Genomic DNA, 27,979 nt, shown 5'->3' on the forward strand with positions numbered 1-27,979 from the left:
GAATAGAGTGAGAGTTAAGGAGAGAAAAATTGTAAACAAATCTGTTTTTACTTGAGTTTGTTGTTGAGATGCGCTTTTACCGCCGAGTTCAATTGTCATTTATCCCTTGTTAATAATCATTGTTAACTAATTAAATTGTTGCCTTTTTAACTAATTTAACTGTTTTCTTGTTAAATTTATCCTGTTTATAGAGTATTCCAGTAAATAGCAATTTAATTTAATTTTTGTTGTTGTACCATAACTAGAGATATATAATGGATAACCTACCAGATCTGGTAATAGAGAAGATATTTTCCTATTTAAGTTTACCTGATAAGCTCAATTGTTTGGCTATTTCTAAATCATGGATGGATTTAACAGCCTCTATACTTGACCGTCAAATTGTACTTAACATCACATCATCAACCTCATCGTGTTCATCATCATCGGGTTACTCATCGTCTTCTTTTTCGACATTGGCCAGTTTCCCATCAACTTCATGTTGTCCTACAGAATCACATTTACCCAATCGAACTGATATTGTTTCTCTTCGATCTCATTGTGACCCAAACCTAATTGTTAACCTAACTAAATGGTGTCCCAATCTTTCAGTTATCCGTATTGACGATTATGACTGCTGGTCAACAGCTATTAATGCAAATGGTGGCAGTGGTTGGCTTGGGATTCTTTCATCACTCATCTCTAATATAAATAACCTTAGATGTTTACATTTGCCTCATTTTAGTGATACTTCAGCGCTTGAGAAGTGCTTACAATTAGTTATTGATTTTCATCCTCAATCAATACGACATTTGGCTATTAATGACAATGTTAGTGAGAAGACTCTTTATTTGATAAGCAAAAGGTTGGTAAATCTTCAATTTCTTGGCATCTATGGTCAGGTCATCCAATGTCAAGGTAAGGTTATGCTTGGTAAAAATAAATGTTTCTTTAGACCAACAAATTATTTCCTTTAATTTCTCATTTTAGTCACTAGATTATCGTTAAATTAATCAATGTGAGTCAGAAACAATTCACTGTTAACCCCATTTCCCAATAATTGCATGAGTTAATTTCTAGGAATACAATTGATGTTCCCCTGTAATCAAAAGTGCTCCATTTAATCTCAGGTTTTTACCGTACTTTTCTTATTCTGTCAATTTGTCATACTTATGTTTTCCTGAACTTTGATTTTTACATTCTCGCTCATATGATCAGTGCAAGTTGATTTGATGTGATTTTTCACAATTTTTCCTGTCCGATTTCATTAAACATTATGTTTACCATGAAAACCATTTTCTATCACATCAATTGAATATTTTATTCTTTACCTTCTATCAGTCCAACTTAATCTTGCATTTACAAAGACTTGAATAATTATCACTTATCTTGATCATTGTTTAATATCGATGAATTTATGGTTATTTTTACTTTTCCTAATGAAACCTTGTCGTGTTTAGTGACAATATCTACCTTTGTTGTTTAAAATTTACCTTCACGGATCAATTTATTTACCATTTTTTTTGTCTTCTCATTTCACCATAATCATCACGATGATCATAGTGAACGCCTTTGTCAGGTCTCTGCCCTTTTCATATATCGCCTCATGATTTGACATTGAGTTTTTTGCTCATTCCAAGTATCAGTAAATGTTTATTGCGTACAGAGAGAGGAAGAGAGAGAAAGAGTCTTTTTTTGTATTATTTCAAATCGTTTTCATTTTGTTTTTTATCTTTTCCTTTTCATCATCAAAAGGGAAACCCAAGAAAATACAAAATACATGACGATCTCCATCACCATCATCATCATAGTTGAGTCAACAATTTAGAGGTTAAATTGTTGACCAATTTTCTTGCTGTCCCAACAGCTCATCTTAACTGAAGACAAGAAAGATAAACTTGCTCCATTATCACGATACTCTTTACATTACTAAGCTTTACATGGAGAACAAATGAAAACCTTGAACAAACTCACATCTAGTGAAATATCTAGAAATTTTTTCATTCAACTCTCTGAAGGTTGACACAATTTATTCCCAATCAGATCGATACAATTATTAAACTTTTTTAGCTTTACCTTTATAAATGATTCTAACCTTATTATTTACTTGAAAACTTGTTTTTTTGTCAACGCAAACAATTAGATGCATTTTAATGCCATTTGTTTCGCGGCTGTCGTTTACTTGAGAAAAGCAACTCTTTCAAATGAATCAACACTACAAGGTGAAAGAAAACATTTGAAGCATTTCAAGATGAAATTCGTCTTTTGATCTATGACCACAGATCGATTTACAAAATCATTATTCCTATGGGAAAATCAACATTGAGAAAACGATTGTTTATCTCCCATAGAAGCCCATGTAAAACTGGTTAAACTGTTAAAATCTGGTTCTCTTAGACTTTTCCTAAACATCGATCTATGTGTCCCAAAACTAAGATCATGGTACCAAATGCAAGATATTGAATTGAATCTTCTTTTGTTAAAAATGTAATTCAAGTGAAAACCTAATGTGATTCCATATTGAATCTATCAAATGTTTCACCCCGTAATTGGATTCTCATTAATCTCTGTTTATTTTTAGTCTAACTCAGCTATTAATTTAATCAATTGCAATTTTTTGCCAATCTCAACACTCGACTCTCTTCAATTGACTTATTGATTTTCATGTCACAATAAATGGTTAGGTTTTATGAATCCAAAGCTAATCCAAGTTTATTGTTACATTAAATTTAAATGAATGTTAACATCGTTAATACACCAACTTTCCTTTTTATTGTTAGTTTTTTTTCATTGAAATTTGCGGTAAATTTCATCTGACCTTGTCTACAATGAAAGGGTGTGTAAATTGTGTATATTAAATTGATGTTAACTCAATAAACTGTTAACATAAATAATCGCAACAAAATGGTTGATGTTTCTGATGCTATCTACTTGATATATTTCATTGTATTCCTTTGATCACTATTCATGTTTAAATATCAATAGCTGTTGTCTATCCGATGCTGGGTCAGTTGGATGAGTATTTTGTTTTTTATTCAACATTAAACCTTGACTTGAATCTGAAAGAGTTTGATGATCATGCTGATGATGGTTATGATGATGGCCTGAAGCATTTCACTTTTTTTTCATTTTTACGGTTAAACTCTGGTTCAAAGTTATCTTGTCGTCTATTAAATGATGTTGATCTAGGTCGGTGTCTCACCTCAATCATCAATTAAAGTGTATGAAAAATTGAAAACTGCTTTCAAAGCCAAGAGAGAAAGTGCTAATAGTTAATCAGTTGATTATGTTGATTGAGTTAATTTGTTGTTGATTTTTCAATTATTTACTGATTCCAAGTAAACGGAAAGTTTATGTTTACATTAAATGGATTGACCGTTCATTTGTATCTTTTAAGGGAATGTTTAATTGAACTATTGAACGTGAAATTGATCAACCTTGGTTAACAGTGTTTCTCAATTTTCTTGCATTCAATTTACTTTCTCATTTGTTAATTGTTTGTCTCTTTATACCTGCATTTATTAATCATTAACTGATGATCTTTCTGACTGTTTCTGTGATCAAATCAAATTGCCTTTCAGGCTTATCAACAATTCAATTCAAGGTTAACCAGATTTTATTAGAAACAGTATTTTTGAACCTTTAATTTCTTTTAATCAGATCTTTCAATGAAAAGTAATTTACCTTCATGATTGTCAACTTTTTTTTTCTTCTTGATTTTCATCTATTCTGAATAAAGTTTCATGCAATTCGTGCCCATTTTATTGGTTAAAAGCGTGATCATGGTTAATGTTGAAAACAGTTTTCACTAAAAAACCATCTTATTGAAAATCAATGAAAGTAATAGTTTAATATTTGAAAACTGTATTAAACCAATTGTTTACCAGACTTAACGTTCATCTCAACCTTTATTATGATTTCTGGGAAAAGGCAGTTAACTATAAGGCAAACAATTAGATTGAAAAACAATCAATTGATCAATGGATAATGAAACTGGAAAAGCAAACTATTGAAAGCTAAACAAACCGTTTAATCCATAATTTGTTTGATTAATAGATTTTTATTTTTCCTGATTCACTGACAATCAGTCTTATTGATTTAAACAGATCGGTTTAGTTTGTTGGATTGAAGAAGAAAGTCATTTGATTGATAATTAATTCTCATTTTTGTCTTGTCTCCAACAGGATTTGATGATTGGCCTAACCAATTGGGATGCAAATTCAAAGGACTTCATTTGGACCTTGGGTTTGACGATACAAGCAATTTCAGGATTCTTGTACCTCTTTTAGGTCAACAATTAACCTGTTCAAGATTAACCCATCTACTTTTAACGACAACAACAACTCACCTTTTCCATCAAATATGCACCAAATTACCAAACCTTGAAAAGTTGACCATCTTTTTGTCCGATGAAACCTTTCGCTTGCCTGAAACTCATGTACTTAACCATCTTGATTCCCTATCGCTATCTGTCTGTGTCCAGGAAACCTCTTTTGGAAACGATGTTAGCTTAATCAATTTTCTGTCTCCAATTAAAAACCTGAGAAACTTATCATTAACAAATTTCTATGTGAGACGACACTTTTTTGAAAGCCTTTCCCATGTTACACCTAAGCTTAAAAGGTTGTCTCTCAATGATGAATTTACTCGACGAAGAAAACCATTGATGGGCGATGAACTTCTCAAATTGACTCACCTTAACCAATTAACTGACCTGATTATGGAAGTCACCGAGATTGATATCCGACAACACCATGTTATTGGTATTCTTACTGCTCTCAAAGGCTCTCTTGAACACCTCAAACTGTCTCAATGTAAAAATCTTATGCTTGAAGAGGATTTCATTAAAAAAGTGTACGATTTGACACTTGCCGGACCAGATTCAATCGCCAAATCTTTGGACATCACAGCGGGTTACATTCGAGACAAAAGCTTAGAAACTAGTCATCAAACAAATATTCAGTATAGCTCATTTGGAATTCGTCTTTTACTGAACAAAAAGTAGATTGTTCAATATTCAAAGTTCATTCTCATCAAGCAAATTTAAATCATGGTGCAAATTGGAGATGAATGGTCAACAATAGAATCCATCATTAAATCAATTGACCGAGTCAAAGTGCCTTGATAATCAGAAGCTGTATCAATCTTCACCATCTACACCAGAAAAAATCTCTGATAGTTCAAACTAAATTGATTGTTGACTTTGTCAACGAGGAAACATTTAAATTGTTCGTTATATTTGCATTTTTACCTTTATTTTTTTTCCTCTCTTCAACTTTTTATTTTTACTATTATTGACAAATTAGTTATTTGTGTTCTCACTGTAATCATTAAATTGTTCCCTTAGTAGCACGCATAAGAGCAATAATTGAAATTGTTAAATAAGTTATTTTAATGACTATTGTTGTCAATTGATTGATTGAAAATAAAAAACAATAAATTTTCAAAGAGAAGCGCATTTCTTTGTTTATTTCAAATATGTAAATCATTTTAACAACTTTTTTATCCAATATTATGAAGATTTTGTTTCCGTCTATGATTGCTATCGAATCGTTTGTTAACATTCAAATCAATTTTTGAATTCATCAATCATCGATTCTATTGGTGTAATTATTGTTCAGTTTTGTTTTGTTTAAATCAACTGACCCAGTTTTGTTAATTTACTGGCACATTTAGACTAAAGGAGGTTGATTCAGTTTAATTTCATCACAATATGTAGAAACATTGGTCAAGACGACGTTGATTCTGAATAAAGTAATCTTTTTTTGTACAATAATAATCATCCAAGCTGGATCATGGGTTTGCTTTCCTAGCAATGCTTTTATTGCAACCAATAAATGGATGATGATGGATTCAGTGAAAAATGATTTGATAGTTATGTGATGACAGACAATGATAGCTGCTTGATGTGAAGATGTGAATGTTTTTTTGGTACACAAAATGGGAATGATGATAAAAATGGGATGCATTTGGAAGGAAAAATTGATGAAGATGAGTTTCCAATTTAGGCAATCTAATTTCATTTTTATCGAGAAGGGAAAAAATTGAGAAAGAAATGGGCAAAGAATAGGAAAAAACAAATGAAATTATTAAATATGCATAAGATTTATCTCAACATCGAGATAGATCATGTTCAATATGAAATTTACAATAAACAATCATTCTTTGTTTTCCGTATCTTTTTCGATTTTTGTTTAAATTACTGAGACCTTCAGCAGCATTCGATAAACATGTAACAAATTGTAAAACTGAAGGTTTTTGTGTGTCTTCAAAGTAGATACTATTAATATAAAGGTGATGATGATTTTCGAAAATTATAAACATGAAAATGACATTATTAATAATATGTGAACATTATTCTATTTCATCTTGATTTAATCCACAAATTTAAAGTCAGGGTCACCAATAAGAATTCATTTGTCCTTGTTGTATATACTGTTGTTGTGGATGGTGTTGCTGTTGTGGTGGTTGCTGTTGAGGTTGTGAAGGTGGCATTGGAGGTCCTGGTTGCCCTTGGGGGTGATGTCCTGCTTGTGGATGTAACTGTTGTCTCATCACCGGGTTCATCATAGCAGGATTTTGTTGATTTGTAGGTGGGGGTGCGTAGCCTTGGTTAATACCATGTCCACCCATTTGTTGGTCCATACCGGTCATCTGCATCGGATTATTATAATTCATATTTGGTGGAGGTCCACCATAATTACCCTGAGATTGGACAGGCATGTGATGCATTGAATTAGGTGGCATGTTAACATTTTGTGGAACCATTTGATTGGTTGGTGCCATTTGGTACATTTGATTAGTTTGCATTGGATTTTGTGGCTGCATGGCCATTTGCGGTGGTGGTTGAGGAGGAGGTTGAGGTTGTCTCGTCCTCATTGGTCGAGGCATCATCATTTGGCGACTCTGGTACATATGTTGAGGTGGTGGACCTTGATTTGGTGGCACTCCGGGTCCTGGGCCTAAAGGTCCAGGGCCTGGAACTTGAACTGGAACGGGACCTGGAATTTGAACTGGACCTGGAACTTGGACAGGCACTGGTCCGGGAACCATACCTTGATTAGGAGGTGGACCACTGTTTTGCGACATGTAACCTTGATTTACATTTGGTGGTTGTTGACGATTCTTAATAGCTTCTTGTAGCATAGCCTTGGATTTACTCAATGGTGCTCTATCGTAATGGTTAGTGTTGGTTCTCATGGGAGCAGGGTGGAAGAATTGCTGATTCTGTTGATGCATTGGCCCAGCTTGTGGAGGAGGTGGTTGAGGACCGGGTTGTTGTTGGCTATACCACTGTGGAGGGGGAGCTGGTTGTGGAGGAGCGGGTTGAGGTGGACCAGGTTGAACATAGTTATCGTAGTTTGTCATTTGTCTCATTGGAGGAGTTTGTACATTGGCAGGTCCTAGTGGTGGAGTCATTGAGTTAACCACCACAGCACCAGCAGCTGCAGTGGCGTTTTTCGGGGTTCTCTTTCTTCGTGTAGCTTTTGGCTTCTTTGCTGTAGATGCACGAGGACTAGAAACCTCGACAGGAGTGTCTCTTTCTCGTTTAATTGGATCTTCTTGGATAGACATTGGTATAAGAGTAGGTTGAGGCGGAATGATTGGCGGAGGCACTACTTGTGGTTTTATATCGTTAAGTATAGAAGGTGTAGGAACAGGAGAAGGCTCGATAACATCCTCTGGAGGCAATGGAGGATGCTCTAGGTAGTAAGATGTAGGCTGTTTGAAGGAATGAGTATGCCAGGCGAGAATATTGTGATTTTCTTCGCCTCTCAATGGTTTTCTTTCAATTCGCACAGCTCCAAACCAGGACCAACTTAAAGGTCCAGGGTTTTTATGACCTTCCAACAGATCCCAGGGTGATACTTTCTGCTTTTCAGCTACTTGTAAACCTTGTTTTTTATCAATCGAATCAAATCCAGCAATTTTATTTCCTTTAGTATCTATAAGACTACCCATTGGTTCACAAGTAATCACTTCACACTGCTGTTTGCTTATTGGTAATAATTGTTTAATAAGATCCACTCCAAGTCCAACTTTATCGAAGGCGAATTCTTTTTTCAACTTTTTGATAAGATTTTGATATTGTTTCCTGGTTTCTTCTCTAGATTCAGAGGTTTCAGATGATTGTGTAGTATGAATTAACACTGCTAACATATCCAGAACCGTTGTGAAAAGTTCATAGCTTTGCTGAGTCTCTACAACACCATAACTTATCAGTTGAACAAATAATACTGCCCAATCATTAATGAGCGAGGTAGATTTCTGTATCATATCGAACATACCACCGACTAAACTAAGTCTCAGTTGTAACCCTTCTTGGATGTTTATAACACGATTTTTTGGGTCATCTCTGTCATGAACGGCTTGCTGAAGTTGCAAGAACAAAGAGTTCAAAAGACTCTCTCTTTGCTCATCTTTACCACGGAGACACATAAGTACCAGGGCAAGAAAGGGTGGATAACTCAACAAAGAAGACGGGTTATTTGCATTGCCTGAGCTGCTACTCTTTTGTTGAGAAAAGCCTCGATCCTTATTTTTTGAGTACGAATACGAGTTTTGGGCTGAGTTTGAGCCAGCTGACATCCAATTACCTGACTCTAGTACATTTGCAGCAACCTTAAGTATTTTACCTTGCACTGACGATGGTAATTTCGATATGAGTGGTGACACAAGCCACACCCTAGTGCTTTTATTCTGCCATTGTCCTTCAGAAGATTGTTTATCGACTTTACCACTTTCATGGAATAGGCCATTCTTGGAACTTTCTTCGCTTGCTTGTTGAAAAAAATCAATAGTAGCTTTAGCTACCATATCGAGCCAATTACCTACATCTGTAGGTGATTTGGCTGTACAACACTGTGCATACATAAGCTGCAACTGAAGCCAGGATTGTCTTATTGTCCATTCATCGAGGTTTTGGAAAACTCTGGTAATTTGTTGTTTTGGCTCAAAATCTTGATCAACAAGGGTATGTGACTTAGGATTACAAATCATTTGTAGAAGCTGTAGAGCTTGTTCAGGGGTTAAACTAGGGTCAAGAAATACATCTTGTTTCGTTATAACATCTGGATCCCTTAAACAGCGTTCTAAGATCCATTCTTGACTACTTATCTGTCTAAGAACATGTTTAGCAAATTCATTGAGACCGGCAGCTTCAACAACTCCGTCAGACTTATCTTTACTTTTATTTCCCGTTAATCTGTAATTGGAACAAAATTATAAATTTCTCTTCAAATGATAATTGATTTCAAAAAATTACTCACAGAAAATCATAATCGTTAAATTCTTCATCGTTCATCAGTCCAGAAAATTCATTTAAATTAAGTTCCTTTGTACTAGAGTTTTCCATTTTAGGTTTAGTCTCTCGATTAGCATCTGTTGAATCTCCTTAAGTAAGCAATTAAATCAAATTAGTATACAGAAATAAAATACCGCGTATTTGATATTTTAAAATTAATGTTTTTGAACTCACCTAATACAAGGATTGCTTTCAATATAGTAAGTACAGCTTCAACCTTCATGCTTATGTTTGCAGCAGCTAAAAGATAACGATCACAAGGATGCTTTATGACAAACAGAGATGATCTATTGTGGCCTATGTTTGATACAGGAGGTGGAAGGTTTGATGGTCCGGGACTTGTTAAAGAGTACAGGGTCGTAGCCGGTGTAATGAATACAGTGTTAGAGGAAAGAGGAGGCTCTGATGATCTAAAGAAACAAAGAAGTATATGACAGGTTAATCGAGCACCGGCTTCAGCATCTTGACAGCCTCCACCGGTTGGACTAGCTGCAAGTAGTGAGGGAAGAGCACAATGGATCACAAAGTCTTGAGGTGAAAAACAGCGACGAGCAATGAGAATGCAAGTAAATACAGCGATATTATCGTGCAAGGAGATGTCTGAAACATTAACTTGAGCAAGGACTTCAGAGAAACCACTATTTTGCTTATATGAACAGCAGAGAGCTTTGAGTACTCCAAGCCATTCACTGCCCAAGGCAGGACATCGAGATGATAGTTCAGCACACAAAATGGAAAGATCATTTAAACGATTGGCGTCTTTGGCGGTCGAGACAGCATGAACAGCATTACAAACAAAACTGTATCTGAAGTGTGCATTTTCATTGAGCTGTTGTAGATGGTTTACATCAATTTTTATTTTGGGATTGTTGATGTATTCACTCATGCAAGTGGTATTCCATGATAACTTTACTGATGATGGTTCTCTGGTTGTGTGGATATTTTGCTTGATTTTTTGTCCAATTGAATTAAATAAATCAAAATATTTAGACTTGATGTGACTACAATTTGTATATAGATCATATAAATAACACAGTATACACCGTTCAGCAGATGAGCAATCAGCAGGATTAGAAACATTTCTGACAAGCTTATAAAGACCCTCAAAAATGGTCACAGTCTCCTCTTGAGATACTAATAAACATGACTGATATCTATAAAGTACACCAGTGATATAAAGACCGATTTGCGTGCAATAGTTACCGACCAGAATAGGGCACTTCTCGTTAAGTTTCATTTCAACATCAGGCATTTCCTTAAGGAGTTGAATACAAAAGTCAATCAGACCATGAATATTGAGAGCCATTTCCATCAAATCGAATAAGAAGGCGATAGCTTCTATCAGAGGAAGGTGTGCTGAAGTTCCATTAGCAACCCCTTCAAACATTTCAATACAAGTAACAGCACATGATGAAGTTACAACATGTTGATCAAAGTATGCAAGACTTTGAAACTTGCTGAGAGCTGTTTCAAAGCTAAAACTTTCCTTCTTTTTGATCTTAGCTCCTTCGGAGATATCCATAGATGATTTACGACTGAATAACTTCAGTATTTCTTTGGTAGTCTTTTTAACCGTATGTCTAGCATCATCACGTGCTTTACCAACACCATATAAAAGTACATGTCTCTGATTGCAGTCATGATTAGTTGTTTCATCTTGCGGTAAAGGAAAATGAGTTGTATAAAGTAAATGTCTTTGGACGTGAACTTTGGGTCCTGATTCTTGTTGTCCAAATCCCATATTAGCGAGAATACTACCAGCTTCATCTTCTTTGTCAGAACTCACCGAATCTGGTAAAAGAATATCTGAAAGACAAAGAAACAAATAATTTAGCAAGCTAATTTTAGATCACTCATAAAAATAATAAAATAAAGGTTTAAAATAAAATACCAGAAAAATCAAGAAGATTCAATTGGTAGAGATGAATTCAAAGGCCATGAAGGGTACATGCAATTAATATCATAAATAGTTAGTAAATTAGTATATTTTTTAGTTAGGAAACAAGATTATTAAAAACGATCAAATATTGAAGGTATTCGAAAATCGAAAAAGGACTTGAAAAAGTTTTAAGGCTAAATTACCAGTTTGATCATTCATGTTATTTTGTTGCCCTTCTTTTATGTGTTGTAAGAGCTTTCCCAAATCAGAATCCAATTGTGCATCGTCCATTTCCAAGTGTTCCCAATTACCTATTAAATCAGATCTGGTGGATCCGGATGGATCAGTTACCGGTTCGAACATAGGAAGAGATGATTCAGATGATCTATTAGGAGTATTTACGTCGATAGATCCAACTAGATTTGAAGTTGGACCACCTAATGAAGGTAATATGGTAGCTGATGGAAGATTTGGAACAAAATTGGTTAAACTAGGTTGCTCAGATTTGTTCGTTATTTTCATATCCGAAATTGGAGGTATTAAAGAAGAGGCGTTCGGTGAATTAGCAAACTGTCCTCTGGAAATAAGAGCACACATATAAGCGTCGTGCGAAAATACATCACACCTGATCAGCTCCCCAAAAAGAAGGACGAGGTTTGAAAATGCTAGTTTTGATTCTGGATTTGGATTTTTATCATCCCAAACTGGTGCTTGAGTATCGAGGAAAGACATTAATAAATCTTGATAGATTTGATGTGGAGTTTCATTTATAAGTGATGTCGCCTCAGAATTTTTGCAACCATTTGGCAGATTAGTTTCCATTTCCTTAGCTTCGGGTTTTTCATTCTCTTTCTCAGCAAGCAGTTCATTTTGCCGTTTTTCCAAAAGCTTTGTTACTACTAATGCTCGATGTTCACCGGTTCTCTTAGTTGTCACTGCCCATTCACAAAGTAATTTAATAATTGGTTCATCTTCGGCAATGATCTTCTTGAGGGACTTTTCAGAGAGATCTGTCTTGACAATGCTGGAAGATTGGTTCTTGAATATTGCAGAGTAAAGAGTCTCAATGGAGTTATTGGGTTCAACTTTTTCAAATGAATGACAATCTAATGAATCTAAGGTATTTAGCAGTCGATTAATTATGACACCGGGTGCTGTTTGCTGAGATCTATCTGAACACCATTTATTTTCTACCGCACGACTTCGCAATCTTATCTCATCTTCAGCTACTCTAAGCTCTTCACGTAACTGACGATTGTGAGGTCTGACTGGCATAGGTAAAACTGAAGGTGGACATGGAAGATGATCTAGAGGTGAACCATTTAGTGCAGGAGATAAGCGACCATCACCATGCCAAACCATAGCAGTTGGACATTTTAAAGTGATGATTTGGATGATAGCAGATAACCCAATAGCAATATTACGATGATGGGGACAGCTTAGGAGATCACGAAAACTTATTATTAATGGTTCAACAGATGTCGTGGAATTGGAAGTCGGTGAAGTGGTAGGAGACCCTGATCTATTCACAGTCTGCCCATTTGTAATAGAGGATGAGCTATCGTTGGGTCCAGGTGAAGATATAGAAGAGTTCGAATTATTCGATGAGTTTAACGAAGATACACTATTATAACTTGATACAAGTTGGTTAAGCTTGATGGCACATTGATAAGCAAGCTTACGAGAGCAAAGCTCAGATTCGGTGAAATCTTCTACATATTGCAAAATCAGTGTCACCACAACTCTCATCACAGAATCGTCAGCTGTTTTAATTTTCTCTAGAATGTCTAGCATCCAGTTAAGAAATTCTTGTTTGTCTAAAAGGCCTTCTTCAAAAAGTGAACGAGCCAACTGACAGGAGTACTGCCACTGTTTTTGTACAACATCAATATTTATATTAGCAGAGCTTGGAGAAACACTATTAGAAAATGATGATGGGGCCACTGATGAGGTATTACCTCCATGATAATGTTCACAGATTTTTTGATATAGATCACGTAAGAATCTACATAAAATACCAGTCCATTCTTGAGATTGATCGATGACTTGTCTTTTCTTACTTTTATTGGCGGTTTCTGCGACAAAAAGGAAGAGAGTGAAAATTATGTCAAAAGTCAGGAATATATGAGAATAATCAAACGAATACTTACCAGATAATGCAATTGAGTATGCTGAAGACATTTTAATAAACCAATTTGCTTTAAACATGGGAACTTGAAATTCATACAGCTGGAGGAAAATTTCTTCTTTTTTATTAAATATAGGTACTTTACGCGAAAGTTGAGCTAACGTTTTAGTACCAGAAGCAAGATCGCGAAACCAAGTATCAACAGCTGGTTTAGATCTTTGTGTAACCAGCCAAATGTTATCCTTTGGATTAATCTGAGGCTTCCTTCTACCAGTGTCTTGTAATGTATTGAGCTCTTGTTTCTTCGAAAGTAAGGCTGAGAAAAAAGCACCAAACTTGTTGGGCGTGATATTCGCATTTCTTGATGAACCATATTCTTCTTGAATAGTCGGACAAGTGATAAAACCTTGTTTTACATTAATGGCTGTCAGTTCATCCTAATATGAAAAGAGAGATAAAGCTTGTAAAGCTTGTCAAAAAGCTGTTAATAATTTACTCACCTCTTTCTGCTTAGGTTCTTGTGGATATACATCCGAAGGACCTAATTTGGGTTTTTTCAAAGATCTTTTTTCATAGAGCCAAGAGCTGACTTTCCCAGCCATGGTTAATTCCTTTCAAGTAACTATTTAAATAAATTTTCGGTAAATCCTAAAGAAAAAAGATCAACAGTTAGTGAGACACATAGATTTTGGAATTAAAATTAACCTCATAGAATAAACATAAAGAAGAACAAAAAACGATGGCAATAAATTATCAATAATTGAATCAAAGTTAGAAAATGAACAGAAACAATTACAAGATAAATATAAAATTTAACACAAGATGATACAATGAAAAACAAAAGAAACAGAATGCAGAGGAAAAGGATAGAAAGAGGGAGAAGAAAGAGACAAGATGTTAAAGCTTACCTTCTTAGATCTTATTTCTTCACAAAACTTTTCTTCAGACGCATCTTGCTCATTGAATAACCACGATTTGTTGAGAACAATCAAATTCACGGCTTAATAATTTGCTCATTAGTTCAATTCTAGGCGAAACTAAAACCAAAATAAATAAAAAAATTGAAATGAAATAAAATAGAAGATTTTTGATGACATTTAATAATCCATTGAATCAATCCTTCAAAGATTGAATACTGAATACAGTGTATTGAATACAATGTAGGTGGAGCAACAGCCGGCCATATTGATCGGCGGTTCATAAGCGCGACTGTTTGAATTTAAACTGTTAATTTGGTTATTTTAATTAATAACAATTCAAAATTACTGTAATTTAATTTAATTTTTAATAAAGACTTAAATCAGAATCACCATTTTACTATAATTCAACTACAACGTTTGAGTTTGAAAACAAGAAGATGCAAGAATGTTGGTGAACAGATGAAGAGAATGAAAAACGCATATTTTGTTTGAAGCTACAGTGTAATTAAAATTGGGACGGACTTGGTTCCACCACTTTGTCCATCGCCTTTTTGCACCAAAAATACCAACATACCCAACTTTTTTTAGCATCGCTTTTGATAAGTTTACACGTACTTCACAAGAAAAATGTTTGACAATATGATACCTTAAAGGGAAAAATATGCGATGGAAAAATTTTGGTTGTTACAAAATTAACACAATTATAACATTTATGAACAAATTAACACAAATGAGCGAAAACGGGTGCAAACATTGCGAAAACTGACCAGTGATTTTTACTTAAAGCTAACTGCTAATCTTTTTTCAAAATTAGAGATTGATGTTAGAGCTGACAACCATAATGATGATAAAAATCGAAACAATTTGAATTGAATAAAAATTGAATTCCTTTCTATTTTAACAATGAACATTTATAGCATTTCATTCAAATTTATCGTTTATTTGTTTACAGAGTTAAGAATATGAGAATCATCAGAACAACATCATGAACAGTGCGTTGAGTCAGTTGATTTGTGCATAAATGTGCCTATTGTGTCTTTTTAGCAACAAATCGTACTCGTAATTTTATTAAGATTTTCAAGTTGCATGAGATTGAGATAAATATACTTCAATTATTGATTAAATTTAATTGCTTGAATAATTTTAATCAGAATAAGAGTTCCATAACAAAACAGTAAACTTAAGTGGGTACAAATTCACAATTAAGGAAGTTAATTTCACAATGGGCGTGATAACTTAGAGGAATTGAAAATGTTTAATTTCAATTATAATTGTTGGTTAGATGTTAATAATAATTTTGCAAAAATAAATTGATAAAATTAGAAGAAAACAAAAAAAAATTAATAATTTCAATGTTTTGATCAAATTTTACGGCACAGCGTAAATAATGACTTGAAGAAAGTATTTTTGATTTCGCTTTGCGAAAGATATTTGCTTTTTTAAATTACATACATAATGATAATGATAAATACAAAGAATGAACCAATTAATGAAGATGAATGTAGGTAACTGGAATCTTTAAAAAATTAATTTTTTTTGTCTTTTGAAGATGTATTTGAGATGAGCAAGGTTTTTTGATTCAGATGATGGTAATATGTAAACAAATGAAATTTTGAGGGTTTGGTGAGCGATCTTTTGATATTGGGACATTTTTTGAGGTAGACAAAATTTAAGTGATAATTGATGTGACCATGAATTCCGGAATATCTGAAACCAATCTAATGATATTTGGTGTAGAATTTGAAACGTAGTCAAGTAAGTTGAATCTTCGATTTGAATTGTCGAATGATTGATTTCATTCAATTGTCAGTGATGTTTTGGATTTCATTAATTGTGAAATTCTTTCAATAACACAACTTGCAGAGAGTCGAGCTTCAGCATCTTGATCCCAACACTCTTCAATGGTTTCACATATTTGACTTGTAGCTGGATAACTACGCCATATTGGTTTGATTTCAGGTCTTCTTTTCATTTGACAGACGACCCTTTGCATATCTTCCAAGGTTGGATTAAGACCAACTTCTTCCTCAAATGGTAACATATATTTATCAGGTAGGATTGTTCCATCTTCCCCTTTACACCGAGAAATTAGCTCCCAAAGAACCAAGCCAAAAGCATAGATATCAATTCTGGTGAAAGCATCTCGGTAAAAGTTTATAGCTCCTTCAAGAACCTCAGGGGCCATATAACGACGAGTACCAACTTGTCCCAAATCAGTTGGTGGTCTATCAGGATAAAATACCAAGCATAGTCCAAAATCAGCAATTCTTGGAGTCAAATCTGATTTCAACAAAACGTTTTTTGACTTGAAGTCTCGATGAGCAATGGCGGGTTTATTTTGTCCAGCTTTTGTGGAAGGAATTTCATCGTGAAGGTGAGCTAGACCACAAGCAATACCTTCGGAAATTTTCAGGAAATCAGAAAACTCAATGGTATTACTTTTAAGATAGTCATAAAGTGATCCAAGCTCATGAAATTCACTGATGATCCAATACTCGATTCCATAAGGCACATTATCATTTTCTCTTTTCTCAAAGCCCAAAAATGGAAGAATATTTTTGTGCTCAAATTTAGGTAACATAAACACCTGCTGTTCAGTAAGCCAAGAATTTTTCTCGTGAGCAGGAAAAATCTTTACAGCTACCCATTTTTCATCGAGGAAACCACTTTCATTGGGTAAACGAGCTCTCCAAACAGCACCAAATCTACCTCTAGACTGCTCTCCATCCAACTCTAGATTTTTAAATCGATAAAAGGATTGTTCATTAATAGGAGTAGATTCATCACTGTTGCTTAACTCTTCATTGAATGCTCGTGACTTGTTACGTTGGTACCAACTTAAGATTAGGATAATCCCTAAGATGATGATTGAGGGTATAAAAATATAAATAGATATCCAAAAAAAATCTGAATCAAAGTTAGATGTTGTAGTTTGTTGAGTAGGTGCAAGTTCAATTTTGTTGACTTCTTCAGCAGGTAAGTGTAAAAAATTTTCATTACACAAATCAGTTGAACAACAGCAAAAGAAGTGACCGTTTTTAGGTGAGCGATTACGTTCAATGCAAGATTTACTGCAAGTAAAATCTTTACCAGAGACACAGCCTCTCAACTCGATTGATACACCTTCTGTTGTATTTTTCCAAACTACATAGCAGTGATATGGTGGACTATAACTATCATTGAGACTTGATGAACATCTATTCACTGTTTCCTTGAGACAGCCATCACCTTTACAAGCTTTATTTAATATTACACACTCGGGATCATAAGCAAACGATTCAGGCGGTGCTGGTGATATATACATTTTTGAAGAGTTGAAAAGAAAATTTTAGATAACGTGAAGAATGGTACAAAAAAAAGAAATCTATTAAGTATTAGTTGAATTGGATGAAAGTTTCACAAAAAAATACAGAAAAGAAAGATGTATAGAAAGAGTCAAAAGAAAAAGAGAAAGAGAGTGAATGAATTATTTGAGATGAGATACTGATCAATGGTCTCTATAGTGACTTATTGAACCACGATGATTAAATGTATAGAATGATGGTCGATTCTCCAAAGTTTCACAAGTTTTTGATTGTAATTCGTTTAGAGCACGAATTTCTTTAAATCCATCGCACAATTGAACAATCCCAAAAAGAGAAACAAAAAGGCTGAACAAGGCTTGAAAAATTATATCGACTGGTAAAAATCCGTCAAAGTCTTGTTCAATTAAACGAAGATGTGATCGATATTGGGCAGCAGAATAACCACAGTGAATAAGTGAAAGAATGCCAGCAATAATTAACACTTTAGACATAATATAATATTTTAATATTTTATTAGAAAGAGGTTCTGATTAAAAAAAGAATCCTCATAACCAAAATTTAACTGGTATTTTGGGTTTACTCAATTCTGAATCATGTTTTTTTCCGCATTTTCATTTCACGCATGCGTTTCAGGCTGTTTCTAAACTGCGGGCATTTCAATGAAAAAACCTGATTGATATTATTGTTTAAAAGATTAAATTATTAATTGCTTGTACAATTCCAGTGTTTTTTTGGTTGTTAGAGTTCATTGATTGATTTCAATACTAAATTAAATGATTAGTATAATTTAAAAAATTTACATAGATTTTTGTGAAGACGATTCGTTTCTAAAAATTTAAGAATGTAAAAATGAGATTTAATTTACTGTATTTTGTTCAGAATAGGCTGAAAGAAATCTCAATTTCCTCCTGATTTCTAGTTACCCGTCAGCTACCAAATCTAATGTAAGAGTTAAGCAGCTTCAAGTCTAATCTTACATATATGGGTTGAGAGAACCAGTGTTTAACCCAAAAAACGTTAATTTAATTGTTGATTGCTGCTGGCATTCTTATATTTATTAATTTTGTTTATTCTTCTGTCCAACTTTGATCACATTTTCGTTTGATTGAATAAGACTTTCAGACATTGATTAATGACAGATAATCATTGTTCACGAAAATTTGAAACAAGTTGATGAATTTTAAAACATGGTGATTCAAATTACTGATAATTTCTAATTTCCAAGAGTCTAGTCCCATTAAAGAAATGATTACGACCAAAGATTTTGTTTATTGTCCTTTATTTTGAGAAAAATTGGAGTTTCACAGACAATTAGGGCCGCATTCAAAGAAACTTTCACGAAACTGAATGGTTGAATTCAGTACTTCCATCCACATGATATTAATTTTACTGAAAATATTGGTGGGAAAAGGTGGAATTGAACACGAATCGATGACAAGATAGTTTATCCGATGTCCTGAAAAGGCTTTCATGCTCTCCATCAACTGTTTCCTTGAATAAATGTGTTTACAGAAAACAACAGTTTCAATGGTATCTGGATGAGGTTCACGGTTTATATTTGAACTGATTTCATCTGAAGAAATGTCATCGTCCAATATATCAGTTTCATTGGTTGAATCGGCCAATTCGCTATCTTTAAATTCACTGTCCACACCTTTTTCAATCTCAATGCAATCACATGGTTTTATTAAATGTGGCAAAGGACAACGAACACTTAAGGTAGAACCACTTGAGAGTCCAGGTGTTCGTGATAGTGATGATGATATTTTTGAAGGAGACGATGATGGTGTTGATAAGGTTGAAGATAAAGGCGACTTATTGCTGGTTGAGCCAGTTGAAACAATCAAATCAAAGCAAATAAGAGTAAACAATAGTTTTACAATAATCATAATCAATATCCTAGTTGGTGAAGTACATGACATGTTCATTTTTGCTGTTGTTATGGACGGATAAAGTGTCCTCTCTAGTTGCTGCCAAAATATGGACCTCAACTCCTCCTCGCTTCCTCTTCCCTTCCCTCAGACTCACTCATCTCATTAAATCTCTGTTTTTACTTCTTCTCCCTCTTTACCAGCTTACCTGATCAACAAAGATAATGATGATGAATATAATGATGGCTTTGGTTAACTAATGTCAATAATGCGATGGAAAATAACAAAGTTTTATGTAATTTTGGTGTCAATCATTTAAAGTTTAACTAAATTAATGAACACTTTTCAAAAGGACTGACCAACCAGGTAGGCAATACTTACCTGTAAGTGAATAAAATCAATAATTTTGCTTGATGGCTGCAATAATTGGAAAAAAGTGAAGACCATTGTTCAACATTCATTTTGAGTTAACTTTATGGAAATAAATTCCTCTGTATCATTAGCAATAAATATCTTGAGAAGCAGATTTGCTTGAATCTAATTGCCTTTGAGAATTTGTTAATTAACCATTTTCAATCATTAGTTGGGTGAATTTACTTTAATATTTCCGTTTACCATATTTGATAATGAATTGCATGTTTTCACAATCCTTTTTGACTTTTATTTTGCTTTTTATTTTCAGTTCAAACCATTATTTGAAAGCACAATTGGATTCCGACTCATCGTCCAAGTTTACCACATTTACAGCGGCACCCAATTGATCCGATCAAAACAATTCTTGGAAGTCCATTTTATGGATTAAAGCTTTGAGCTTCATCTTGACTTCTGGAGTACTGGTCTTTGGATTTCAGTTTATTGAAGAATCAAGATGCTTGAAGAAATATCAACTGTTCTCCCAACTAATCCAAACAATATTTTCAGAAGACTTGAACATTTGTTGATCGACATAAGTCTGTTCGTAAATGGTCTTTATATTTTTGCTTGCGCTTACATATTCTGTGTTTCGATGAAGAAAATTTATTGCATTGAGCTGTTTGCGAATAGACGAATAATTTTTGAACTGTAACAATTGAGTATCTAATTGTCAGATTTGCCTGCAAATTGAGTGGTGGAGCATGAACATTGAGTGATTTGTTTACAGCTAGCAAAAGTATTTTCAATCAACCAAGTTATTTTAATTTGGAAAAATCTTGCCGAAATAATAATCAAGAAAAATAAGTCTTTGTGATGAATGCTTTTATTTCAAAAACGATATTAAAATGAATGCTAACAATAATATGCAATAACGTATGGATGATAAAAATGAGACAAAATTTAAACCGTTCTAGAGTTTAAGCTGTTTAAGGATAAGGTTTTAAAATCATTAGATAGACACTTTAAACTTCCAGCACTTGCAAATTTAAATTAATTTGGTTTGCCAGCAATAGAGTTGATCAACATTTGATTTTGTCTCATTGTAATACATTTCGTTATGAATTATACAGAATCAAGGTTTTACTAATGATTCTACTTTTCACAACTCAGCTGAGTTGATCAAAATGAACCATAACTCTCGGAATCTCGATGATCATGATTTTGGTTGTCCTTAATCTCACAAATCAGTTGTCAAATAGCGAAAGCTGTTAATTAACATGCTCATTATAAATATATCATGTATTTACATAATACTAGATTAGAAGGAGCGTTTTGCTCAACTAGCACATTTGTAAAAAATATTTTTGCAAATAATATTAAATCCCAAAGTATTAAATTTAAACGTTTTATTTTTTAAAGATCTACAATCATTTTAGCCAAAATGTTAATTGTAAAGTTATAAATCATTTAATATTTTGCTAAACCTAAGCAATTTTAAATTTCCCCCTAACTAGCTAGTTGCCTAGTTACCAAAACCTAAGGTTTAAGTAGGCTTAAGTTTATGGATTGTGGAAATTTAACCCAAAAATGTTAATTTAATTGATAATTATCATGTCTAAAGTATTAATTATTGCTGGTATTCTTTCACTCATTCACTGTGGTTATTCTGCTGCCCAATATCGATCACATCTTCGTTTAATAGAACAAGATTTTGACGGATTTTTGCCGGCTGATATAATTTTGCAAGCCTTATTCAGCCTTTTTGTTTCTCTTTTTGGAATTGTTCAATTGTGTGATGGATTTAAAGAAATTCGTGCTCTAAACGAATTACAATCAAAAACTTGTGAAACTTTGGAGAATCGACCATCATTCTATACATTTAACCATCGGGGCAGACTCATACCACCCGTCAACGAGGATTAAATCCTTCTAGAGCCGCCTTCAACTTTTCTTTAAACCTTTAACACATGTTTCCTTTCTTTTCTTTTAGTGTTTTCTGTGAAAGTTTGCCGATATCATAATTTTATTTTAGTAACTTATTAATTTTTTTTGTATTCAACATGGAGTTATTCAAGATTGATACTCTTCCTGATAAAAGTCTGGTTGACGATTCTATTTCTAATTGCGAGGAAGAGTCTATAACTCCAATAAATGAAAAAGTAGAAACAGAAAAACGTGATCTTGAAGAGGAGGCTTTGGAAAAATTCATCTTTGGCTCTATTCATTCTGATCCCGTTCTTTCTTCCAATGATTCTGTTGAGCCTAATCAAAAGAAACTTAAAAAAGCTGCATGGATTGATGACGATGATCATATAACGTGAGTCGAGTGCTTGAACTTTTCCATATGTGTGATATTAACCTTTATTTGTTATTTCAGAGCTAAAGACGGTTTTGCCCATGCTAAAAAATATCCTAAGAAAGTGGTTAAAGAAACAGATTACCGTTCTCATTTGGTAGACAAATTTGAAGCTATTTATGGGAGACCAAAATGGGCTAGCGAAGACGGAGAGCGAATTAAAGATGGTTCGGATGATGAAGAAGATGATCTCTTCGGTGTTGCTGGAGATATCGTGACAAAAGGAAAAAGGCTACATAAAACCAATCTTGAATATTCTAGATGTGCTAGTTTAACTACCAGTGAAACTATCCCGGTATGTATTGAATTTGTGAACTTACTCTGTTTCCATTTATTCCAGTTTTTATTAATTCCAAACAATTTTTGTTTTTAGGGTTTAATAACAAGTGTGCAATTCCACCCTTCCTCTAATGTTGCTCTTATTGCTGGTGTCATCGGTCAAATCAATCTTGTGCAAGTAGATGGCGATGAAAATGCTAAGCTTAATTCTATTTTACTGGAAAACTTTCACCTGAGTCGAGCCCGTTTTTCTATAGATGGCAGAGAAATTATCATAGGGTCTAAATCGACACAAGGCCATTTCTTTACATATGAAATGATTAGTGGCGCAGTTACGAAAGTACCTTTTTTTAAATCTAATAGTCGATTGTCGTTGAAAGATTTCGCTCTTTCTCCCGATGGTAAATATCTGGCAAGCTGTGGTATTAAAGGTAATTTCTATCTTTTCACCATGAACCCGAAAGAGAATGTAGCCTCTTTTAGGCTTAACGATGAAGTTCGATCTGTCTGTTTCTCGCCCGATTCCACTAAATTATTTGCAAGCGGTGACGAAGGAGTTGTTTATGTCTATGATGTTAGACAAACTAGAAGATGTATTCATCGCTTCATTGATGATGGTGGTTTAAGCTGTCAATATCTCGCAATCTCCCCAAATAGTAATTATTTTGTATCAGGAGATCAATCAGGCCTTTTAAATATCTACAAATATGAGGATATCCTTTCCAGTCAAAATCCGAAGCCATTGAAAAGTTTCGCTAATCTAACTAATCCCATTACCTGTCTCAAGTTCAACCATACATCTGAAATACTAGCTGGTTCATCAAGCTATGCCGACAATGCAATAAGATTAGCTCATTTTCCGTCTTGCACTGTTTTTTCCAACTTTCCTCAACCAAATGGACTTTACCATCGCATCAATGAAGTCGATATATCACCTAATAGCGGTTACATTGCTATGGCTAACAACAGAGGTAAAGCCTTTCTTTACCGCCTCAATCATTATGCTGATTATTAAAAGTATATTAAAACGATTAAAAGACAAAATTTGAAAAAAATTTAAGGAGTACCATCTATTTAATCAACAACTTTTTGAACAATTTTTCATGAATAAACTTTATTTAATAACAATATTCATATTCTACTTTCAATCCGCTGAAACTTCCATTCCGAAGTTCTTGGTCAATATGACAAAACTTGATAATTTTGAAGCTCGGATACCATTAAATTATCGACTAATTATTAATCTTGGACACATAGATTAAGAATTATCACAAGTACTTCATATGCATCATCATTGGATTATCTAAATCATCTACACAAGCGAGCAAAAAAACTGTCACCTCATTTTTTGCATACTCGAAAAATCGTCTTTGAAATCATAGCAAAGCTCAATCAACTTTGAGTCTTGTTTTTAAAAACAAATCATCTGAAATTAGCATCGAGTACTTTGGTTAATTGTTTACCAGTGATAGATAATTAATTAAATGACTTTCAATCTTGGGAAATGTTGATTTCTCATTACGACAGATTCGAATAAAAAACCTGTTGAAGATGATTACATTAAACAAAGAATACAAAGCTAATGTATTTTTATTTCTATTTGATAATCATAATTACCAAGTAAAAATGATATTTGAATTTGCGTTGCAAATGGTGTTTTTGTTAACAAGAGATTGTTGATTTAAAACTTGATTGACGCCTTTCATGAGATTCCGCAATTCAAGGTTATCAAAGTACTTTTAGATGGAGGGAAAATGAATTCATGGTCATAAGACGAGACTATTCAAAAATAATTTAATTTTAAATGTCTTGACATTTTTCCACATGTCTCTACCTTTTAAACTTGGACAGCTTGCTTTGATAATTAATCAAACTAAACTCTTATTGAAATGTTTTATCATTTTTTCGAGCGCAAGTTTATGACTTTTTTGAATCTAGGTTTATCTTCAATCTTATTAAATTTACTCAGTCACTATTAATACTAATCACGTCGAAAACAATTTCATGGTTATTTACATCACTTTAATATGAAAATGAAAAATTCTCAGAATTAAAAAGATAACATTATTATGTTCGAATCGAAGAAAATACTTGTTTTCTTGAATTTGTCATTTTATCAAAAAAATAATAGCATTTGGTCAGCAAAATAAATGCAGATTGCTTTTCGTGATTACATGAATTAAATAATTCAATCAATGGAGGCCTTCATAATCGAAGATCAAAGAAGGGTCATTTTGTCTAGTTAATTGGAGAAAGTCAATTGTACTGGAAGTCCATAAGACGGTCAAAAATGGTTCGGAATGAATAAAAATTTAAAATCCAAAAGTCGAATGATATCTCAACTGATTAACAGAGATCGATAAGAAACTATGCAAAGTGATACATCCAACAAGTTTGTCAAAAAGTAGATGGTTGAAGTCGAGGTCCAAAATTTACTTGATAATAGCCGTTAAAGGATCGAGATCAGTATTTCACTTTAACCAATTTGCAGTATTTGCAGTATTGATCCTTTTGACGATAATTGACCTGGAATGGTAAGAAAATAGAAAATGATTCAGTTAATAAGATTGATTAAAGTTAAGAATTTAGAGTTGAAAGTAAATTCTCACCATAAGTCGTTAAATGTTGACTATTTGTTTTTCCCGAAAATGTTTGCAATTCAATGTTGAAAAAAACTTTTAATTGGATTGCATTTCATCCAACTTCATAAATTTTTGAGATCAGATGATTAATAGTGAATTTTAGTCTACTTTCCTTGTGTCAATGGACGGATTAATAAGTAAACATTCGCCAAAGCAACATTGTCCTTAAATTCAAATTCATATTTGAACAATTTTCTAGTGTTGATTCAGCATTGATTGAGCTGTTACTCTTAGCATCTGGAGGAAAACAAAGTCAATTTGTTCATTTTTTATGTTGTAAGCTTATGTACACTATGTACATAATAACCAGAAAAACTTGGAACAACAGGTTTCACCGCATAAGGAAAAACTTTCCCCAAAGGAGGGAAAATTGTAGGCAATAACAATATGACAAGTAACAATAAAAAACAATCAATTGAATGATCAACAATATTGACTGATCTATCGGGAGAAATTTTTGTGTCTGTTGAGGTAACAATGTTGAAGATTAGAAGTAAATAGGATGAAGAATCATTAATTCATCTCCTGATTTTCCTTGATGGCACAATTTAGATGGTTAAAAAAGACAGTTTGCATTTCTTTAGAAGAGAAACTAATTTGTTAAACTTTGAACGTATTGGTCGATGATTGTTGAAACAGTTTACGCAAATGTTCCTCTTTAAGATCAATTGCTACAGCAAGACCCATGAATATCAGAATAACTTCAATTATGGCGAAAAGCATTGAAAATATAAGTCGGTTAGCATTGTGATAGATGTACACAGAGAGAAGAGCAGCAAACGATCTCAATACTAAACCAGTCAATAATGTGTAAGCGTAAATAAACAGCAGACGATAATTTTTTAGCCTCGATCCATAGAGGCCAACGAGGGAAACAAAGATGATATAGATTGATGCCAGAGATACTTGGCCTCCTGTTGTACCGATTCGGTGAAGAGGTTGAGGATCAAGGATTCCAGCGGCTACCAGAGAGGCTATACCAATCAGTAAACTAACAATATTGGTACATAATAAAATGCGTCTCATGATGAATGTTTGTAACTCTTTAACAGTTCGTTTTTTTCCTTTCGATTGTGACTTTGATTTTGATTTAGATGAAGATGATTTGCCTTTGATTAATTTCCCATTAGAACGACCAGTACCGTCAGAAGCACCATCAGTTTCACTGTAACCACCAACACCATTAATACCGTTACCAGTTCCATCAGGTTTTTTAATTTTGGTTTTCTCCAGCAGACCTGATTTAAGGCCTTCTTCAATATACATCCGGTTGATTTCCTCATTCAAATTGGTTTTATAAGTTGCCTTATTGCGAGTATACATTTTGTCACTTCCACGATAAGAGGATCCATACGAAGCAGATGAACCATTTCGGTTAACACTACCGTAAACTTCACTAGTTGGTGATCCATTCAATGGTCCTTTACCATCAACTGGACTTGATGAGTTACTTTTAAGGTGATGATGATAGTTATGGTGGCCATTCATTTGACTTATAATAGCTATATTAGACAATCGAGATGATTTACTTTTACTTAATCCTGTTCGACGAGATGATGATGATGTTGATGAGGTCCTCTTGGGCGGTAAAATATGTTTAGCCTTGGTCACAATGATGGGAAATTGAGTTCTAGATGTTGGACTCCGTCCATGATATATATGAGACATGATTAGCTTTAAAGTAGAGCAGTTTCTTCTTTACCCAAACTTCTTCCCTTGTAAAATTGAAACGTTCACTTGGTTGGTAAATAAACTACAAATATTTAACAAATTGAACAAGAAGAGAAGTCAGTTAATCCAATTGATTTGTAATATAACATGTGTTGGAATTCACTTGTTGCTGTTTACGTAAATGTAAAGTTGTCTTGTAAATGTGAAATCAAGAAATGAAAGCAAGATTTTCTCAAATGATTTCTCCAATGACCTTAAACAGGAATTTACACACAACAAGAAGTAACTTTTAAAATGAAATAGCATGAAGTACAGCAAGGCGCGCTCAAAATCTTAAGATTTTGTTGAACAAGAAATGCATGAAGAAAAAAAAGAGAGAGATAGAGAGAGATGGTAACAATTAAAGGGAGTGCGTTGCAAGGAAAGAGAAAGAAGAAGAGAAAGAGTCAGAAGATAAACTTGGCTTTAATAGTCATCCAAGGCCAATGGAGGGAAAAGAGAAGATAAAACGCTTTTTTTTCTAGCACAAAAAAAGGTTGCGATAAAAAGGGTAAGTTTGCGTTAATATCACTATTTTATATGAAAAGGAGAGGAATTTATTTCACCGATAGTTTCTTTTTCTTGTAGGTATACCACGTTGGAAGATGATGAAGACGAGTTTTTAGCATCAAGAAGTTATATCAGTTTTTTTAAATGAAATTGGAGATGAGTTGTGTTCAGGTAACTTTACTGTCTAATGGACTTTGGTTGGAATGAATATGAATGAAAGCAAAAAAGAGGAGAGAAGAAGATGATCATCTAAAGAGAGAAGGAGGGAGAAAGAAGAGAAGAGGATAGATGAATCATTGAGGGAGAAAGAGGAAGGGATGATGATGATGATGATGATGGTGTTGTTGTTTTTGTTGGTGAAGATGAAGAGATGAAAGCGAGAAGGTGAGTCAGGTAACTGGCGTGGTTACCAACTCTCTACATCATCTTTTATCATACTAACATTTCATCCTCACGATCGGACCCAGCAACGCTAGTAGATACAGTTTTGTTTTATCATCATCCCCATCACTATTATCATCTTCATTATCATCATTATCTTCCTCATTTTGGGCTCTCTCCTGTTAACGTCCATAGAGGTGCTCTACATAACAAGACTTTCATTCCTTAATTGTAAGAGCTCATTTGAATTGGAATGTGTGTTTCTTTACTTTCCAAGGCCATAAAAATGTTGTTGTTCTTCTTGTTGATGATCAACCTCAGTTTTCCTGGCTTCAGAGTTACCTGTTGAGAAGTTAATCGG

The 27,979-nt window shown here is 33.8% G+C and overlaps 7 protein-coding genes and 1 pseudogene across 9 annotated transcripts; 3 read left to right on the top strand and 5 right to left on the bottom strand.

Moving 5' to 3' along the window:
* Positions 1-54: 54 nt before the first annotated feature.
* On the top strand, positions 55-5,432 carry LOC107371200 (uncharacterized). The gene is made up of 2 exons (XM_015939218.3): positions 55-897; positions 4,164-5,432. The coding sequence occupies exons 1-2, from the start codon at positions 255-257 to the stop codon at positions 4,982-4,984; spliced, it is 1,464 nt and encodes a 487-aa protein (XP_015794704.1). The 5' UTR covers positions 55-254; the 3' UTR covers positions 4,985-5,432.
* A 340-nt stretch (positions 5,433-5,772) lies between these two features.
* On the bottom strand, positions 5,773-14,424 carry LOC107371198 (mediator of RNA polymerase II transcription subunit 12-like protein). 2 transcript variants are annotated; one of them, XM_015939215.3, is made up of 7 exons: positions 14,199-14,424; positions 13,791-13,938; positions 13,313-13,727; positions 11,366-13,237; positions 9,458-11,074; positions 9,249-9,372; positions 5,773-9,184 (listed from the first exon to the last, which is right to left on the bottom strand). In XM_015939215.3, exons 2-7 carry the CDS (start codon positions 13,890-13,892, stop codon positions 6,379-6,381), a joined length of 6,936 nt encoding a protein of 2,311 aa, XP_015794701.1. In that variant the 5' UTR covers positions 13,893-13,938; positions 14,199-14,424; the 3' UTR covers positions 5,773-6,378. The 2 variants fall into 2 exon arrangements, with proteins under 2 accessions (XP_015794701.1, XP_015794700.1); XM_015939214.3 differs by having other exon boundaries at positions 9,458-11,089.
* A 910-nt stretch (positions 14,425-15,334) lies between these two features.
* Positions 15,335-17,559, bottom strand: LOC107371199 (activin receptor type-2A). The gene has a single exon (XM_015939216.3). It carries the CDS (start codon positions 17,512-17,514, stop codon positions 16,006-16,008), a length of 1,509 nt encoding a protein of 502 aa, XP_015794702.1. The 5' UTR covers positions 17,515-17,559; the 3' UTR covers positions 15,335-16,005.
* On the bottom strand, positions 17,553-18,006 carry LOC149094067 (ER membrane protein complex subunit 5 pseudogene; annotated as a pseudogene).
* Positions 18,007-18,777: 771 nt separating this feature from the next.
* LOC149094068 (uncharacterized) lies at positions 18,778-20,037 on the bottom strand. Its single transcript, XM_089267697.1, has one exon. It carries the CDS (start codon positions 19,441-19,443, stop codon positions 18,817-18,819), a length of 627 nt encoding a protein of 208 aa, XP_089123823.1. The 5' UTR covers positions 19,444-20,037; the 3' UTR covers positions 18,778-18,816.
* A 1,259-nt stretch (positions 20,038-21,296) lies between these two features.
* Positions 21,297-21,865, top strand: LOC107370792 (ER membrane protein complex subunit 5). Its single transcript, XM_015938747.2, has one exon. It carries the CDS (start codon positions 21,352-21,354, stop codon positions 21,661-21,663), a length of 312 nt encoding a protein of 103 aa, XP_015794233.1. The 5' UTR covers positions 21,297-21,351; the 3' UTR covers positions 21,664-21,865.
* wcd (U3 small nucleolar RNA-associated protein 18 homolog wicked) lies at positions 21,297-23,505 on the top strand. Its single transcript, XM_015939899.3, has 3 exons — positions 21,297-22,057; positions 22,118-22,391; positions 22,470-23,505. Exons 1-3 carry the CDS (start codon positions 21,801-21,803, stop codon positions 23,388-23,390), a joined length of 1,452 nt encoding a protein of 483 aa, XP_015795385.1. The 5' UTR covers positions 21,297-21,800; the 3' UTR covers positions 23,391-23,505.
* An 870-nt stretch (positions 23,506-24,375) lies between these two features.
* LOC107371606 (uncharacterized) lies at positions 24,376-27,960 on the bottom strand. 2 transcript variants are annotated; one of them, XM_089267696.1, is made up of 3 exons: positions 27,680-27,960; positions 24,985-26,770; positions 24,376-24,901 (listed from the first exon to the last, which is right to left on the bottom strand). In XM_089267696.1, exon 2 carries the CDS (start codon positions 26,683-26,685, stop codon positions 25,618-25,620), a length of 1,068 nt encoding a protein of 355 aa, XP_089123822.1. In that variant the 5' UTR covers positions 26,686-26,770; positions 27,680-27,960; the 3' UTR covers positions 24,376-24,901; positions 24,985-25,617. The 2 variants fall into 2 exon arrangements, with proteins under 2 accessions (XP_089123822.1, XP_089123821.1); XM_089267695.1 differs by having other exon boundaries at positions 24,985-27,960.
* Between the last annotated feature and the right edge of the window lie 19 nt (positions 27,961-27,979).

Source organism: Tetranychus urticae, chromosome 2 (genome assembly GCF_039701765.1).
Source record: "Tetranychus urticae isolate SD_2017Ah chromosome 2, NJAU_TeUrti_SD_1.0, whole genome shotgun sequence".
In the NCBI taxonomy this organism is placed as follows: Eukaryota; Metazoa; Arthropoda; class Arachnida; order Trombidiformes; family Tetranychidae; genus Tetranychus; species Tetranychus urticae.

Excerpts from the sequence above, each read along its gene's own strand:
- wcd (XM_015939899.3), top strand. The coding sequence starts at position 21,801 with ATGGAGTTATTCAAGATTGATACTCTTCCTGATAAAAGTCTGGTTGAC. Across the intron at positions 22,058-22,117 it reads GATGACGATGATCATATAAC|AGCTAAAGACGGTTTTGCCC; the intron begins GTGAGTCGAGTG and ends TTGTTATTTCAG. Across the intron at positions 22,392-22,469 it reads CTACCAGTGAAACTATCCCG|GGTTTAATAACAAGTGTGCA; the intron begins GTATGTATTGAA and ends TTTTGTTTTTAG.
- LOC149094068 (XM_089267697.1), bottom strand. The coding sequence starts at position 19,443 with ATGAACATGTCATGTACTTCACCAACTAGGATATTGATTATGATTATT.
- LOC107370792 (XM_015938747.2), top strand. The coding sequence starts at position 21,352 with ATGTCTAAAGTATTAATTATTGCTGGTATTCTTTCACTCATTCACTGT.
- LOC107371199 (XM_015939216.3), bottom strand. The coding sequence starts at position 17,514 with ATGTATATATCACCAGCACCGCCTGAATCGTTTGCTTATGATCCCGAG.
- LOC107371606 (XM_089267696.1), bottom strand. The coding sequence starts at position 26,685 with ATGTCTCATATATATCATGGACGGAGTCCAACATCTAGAACTCAATTT.
- LOC107371198 (XM_015939214.3), bottom strand. The coding sequence starts at position 13,892 with ATGGCTGGGAAAGTCAGCTCTTGGCTCTATGAAAAAAGATCTTTGAAA. Across the intron at positions 13,728-13,790 it reads AAGAACCTAAGCAGAAAGAG|GATGAACTGACAGCCATTAA; the intron begins GTGAGTAAATTA and ends TTTTCATATTAG. Across the intron at positions 11,090-11,365 it reads TAACATGAATGATCAAACTG|ATATTCTTTTACCAGATTCG; the intron begins GTAATTTAGCCT and ends TTTGTCTTTCAG.
- LOC107371200 (XM_015939218.3), top strand. The coding sequence starts at position 255 with ATGGATAACCTACCAGATCTGGTAATAGAGAAGATATTTTCCTATTTA. Across the intron at positions 898-4,163 it reads TCAGGTCATCCAATGTCAAG|GATTTGATGATTGGCCTAAC; the intron begins GTAAGGTTATGC and ends TGTCTCCAACAG.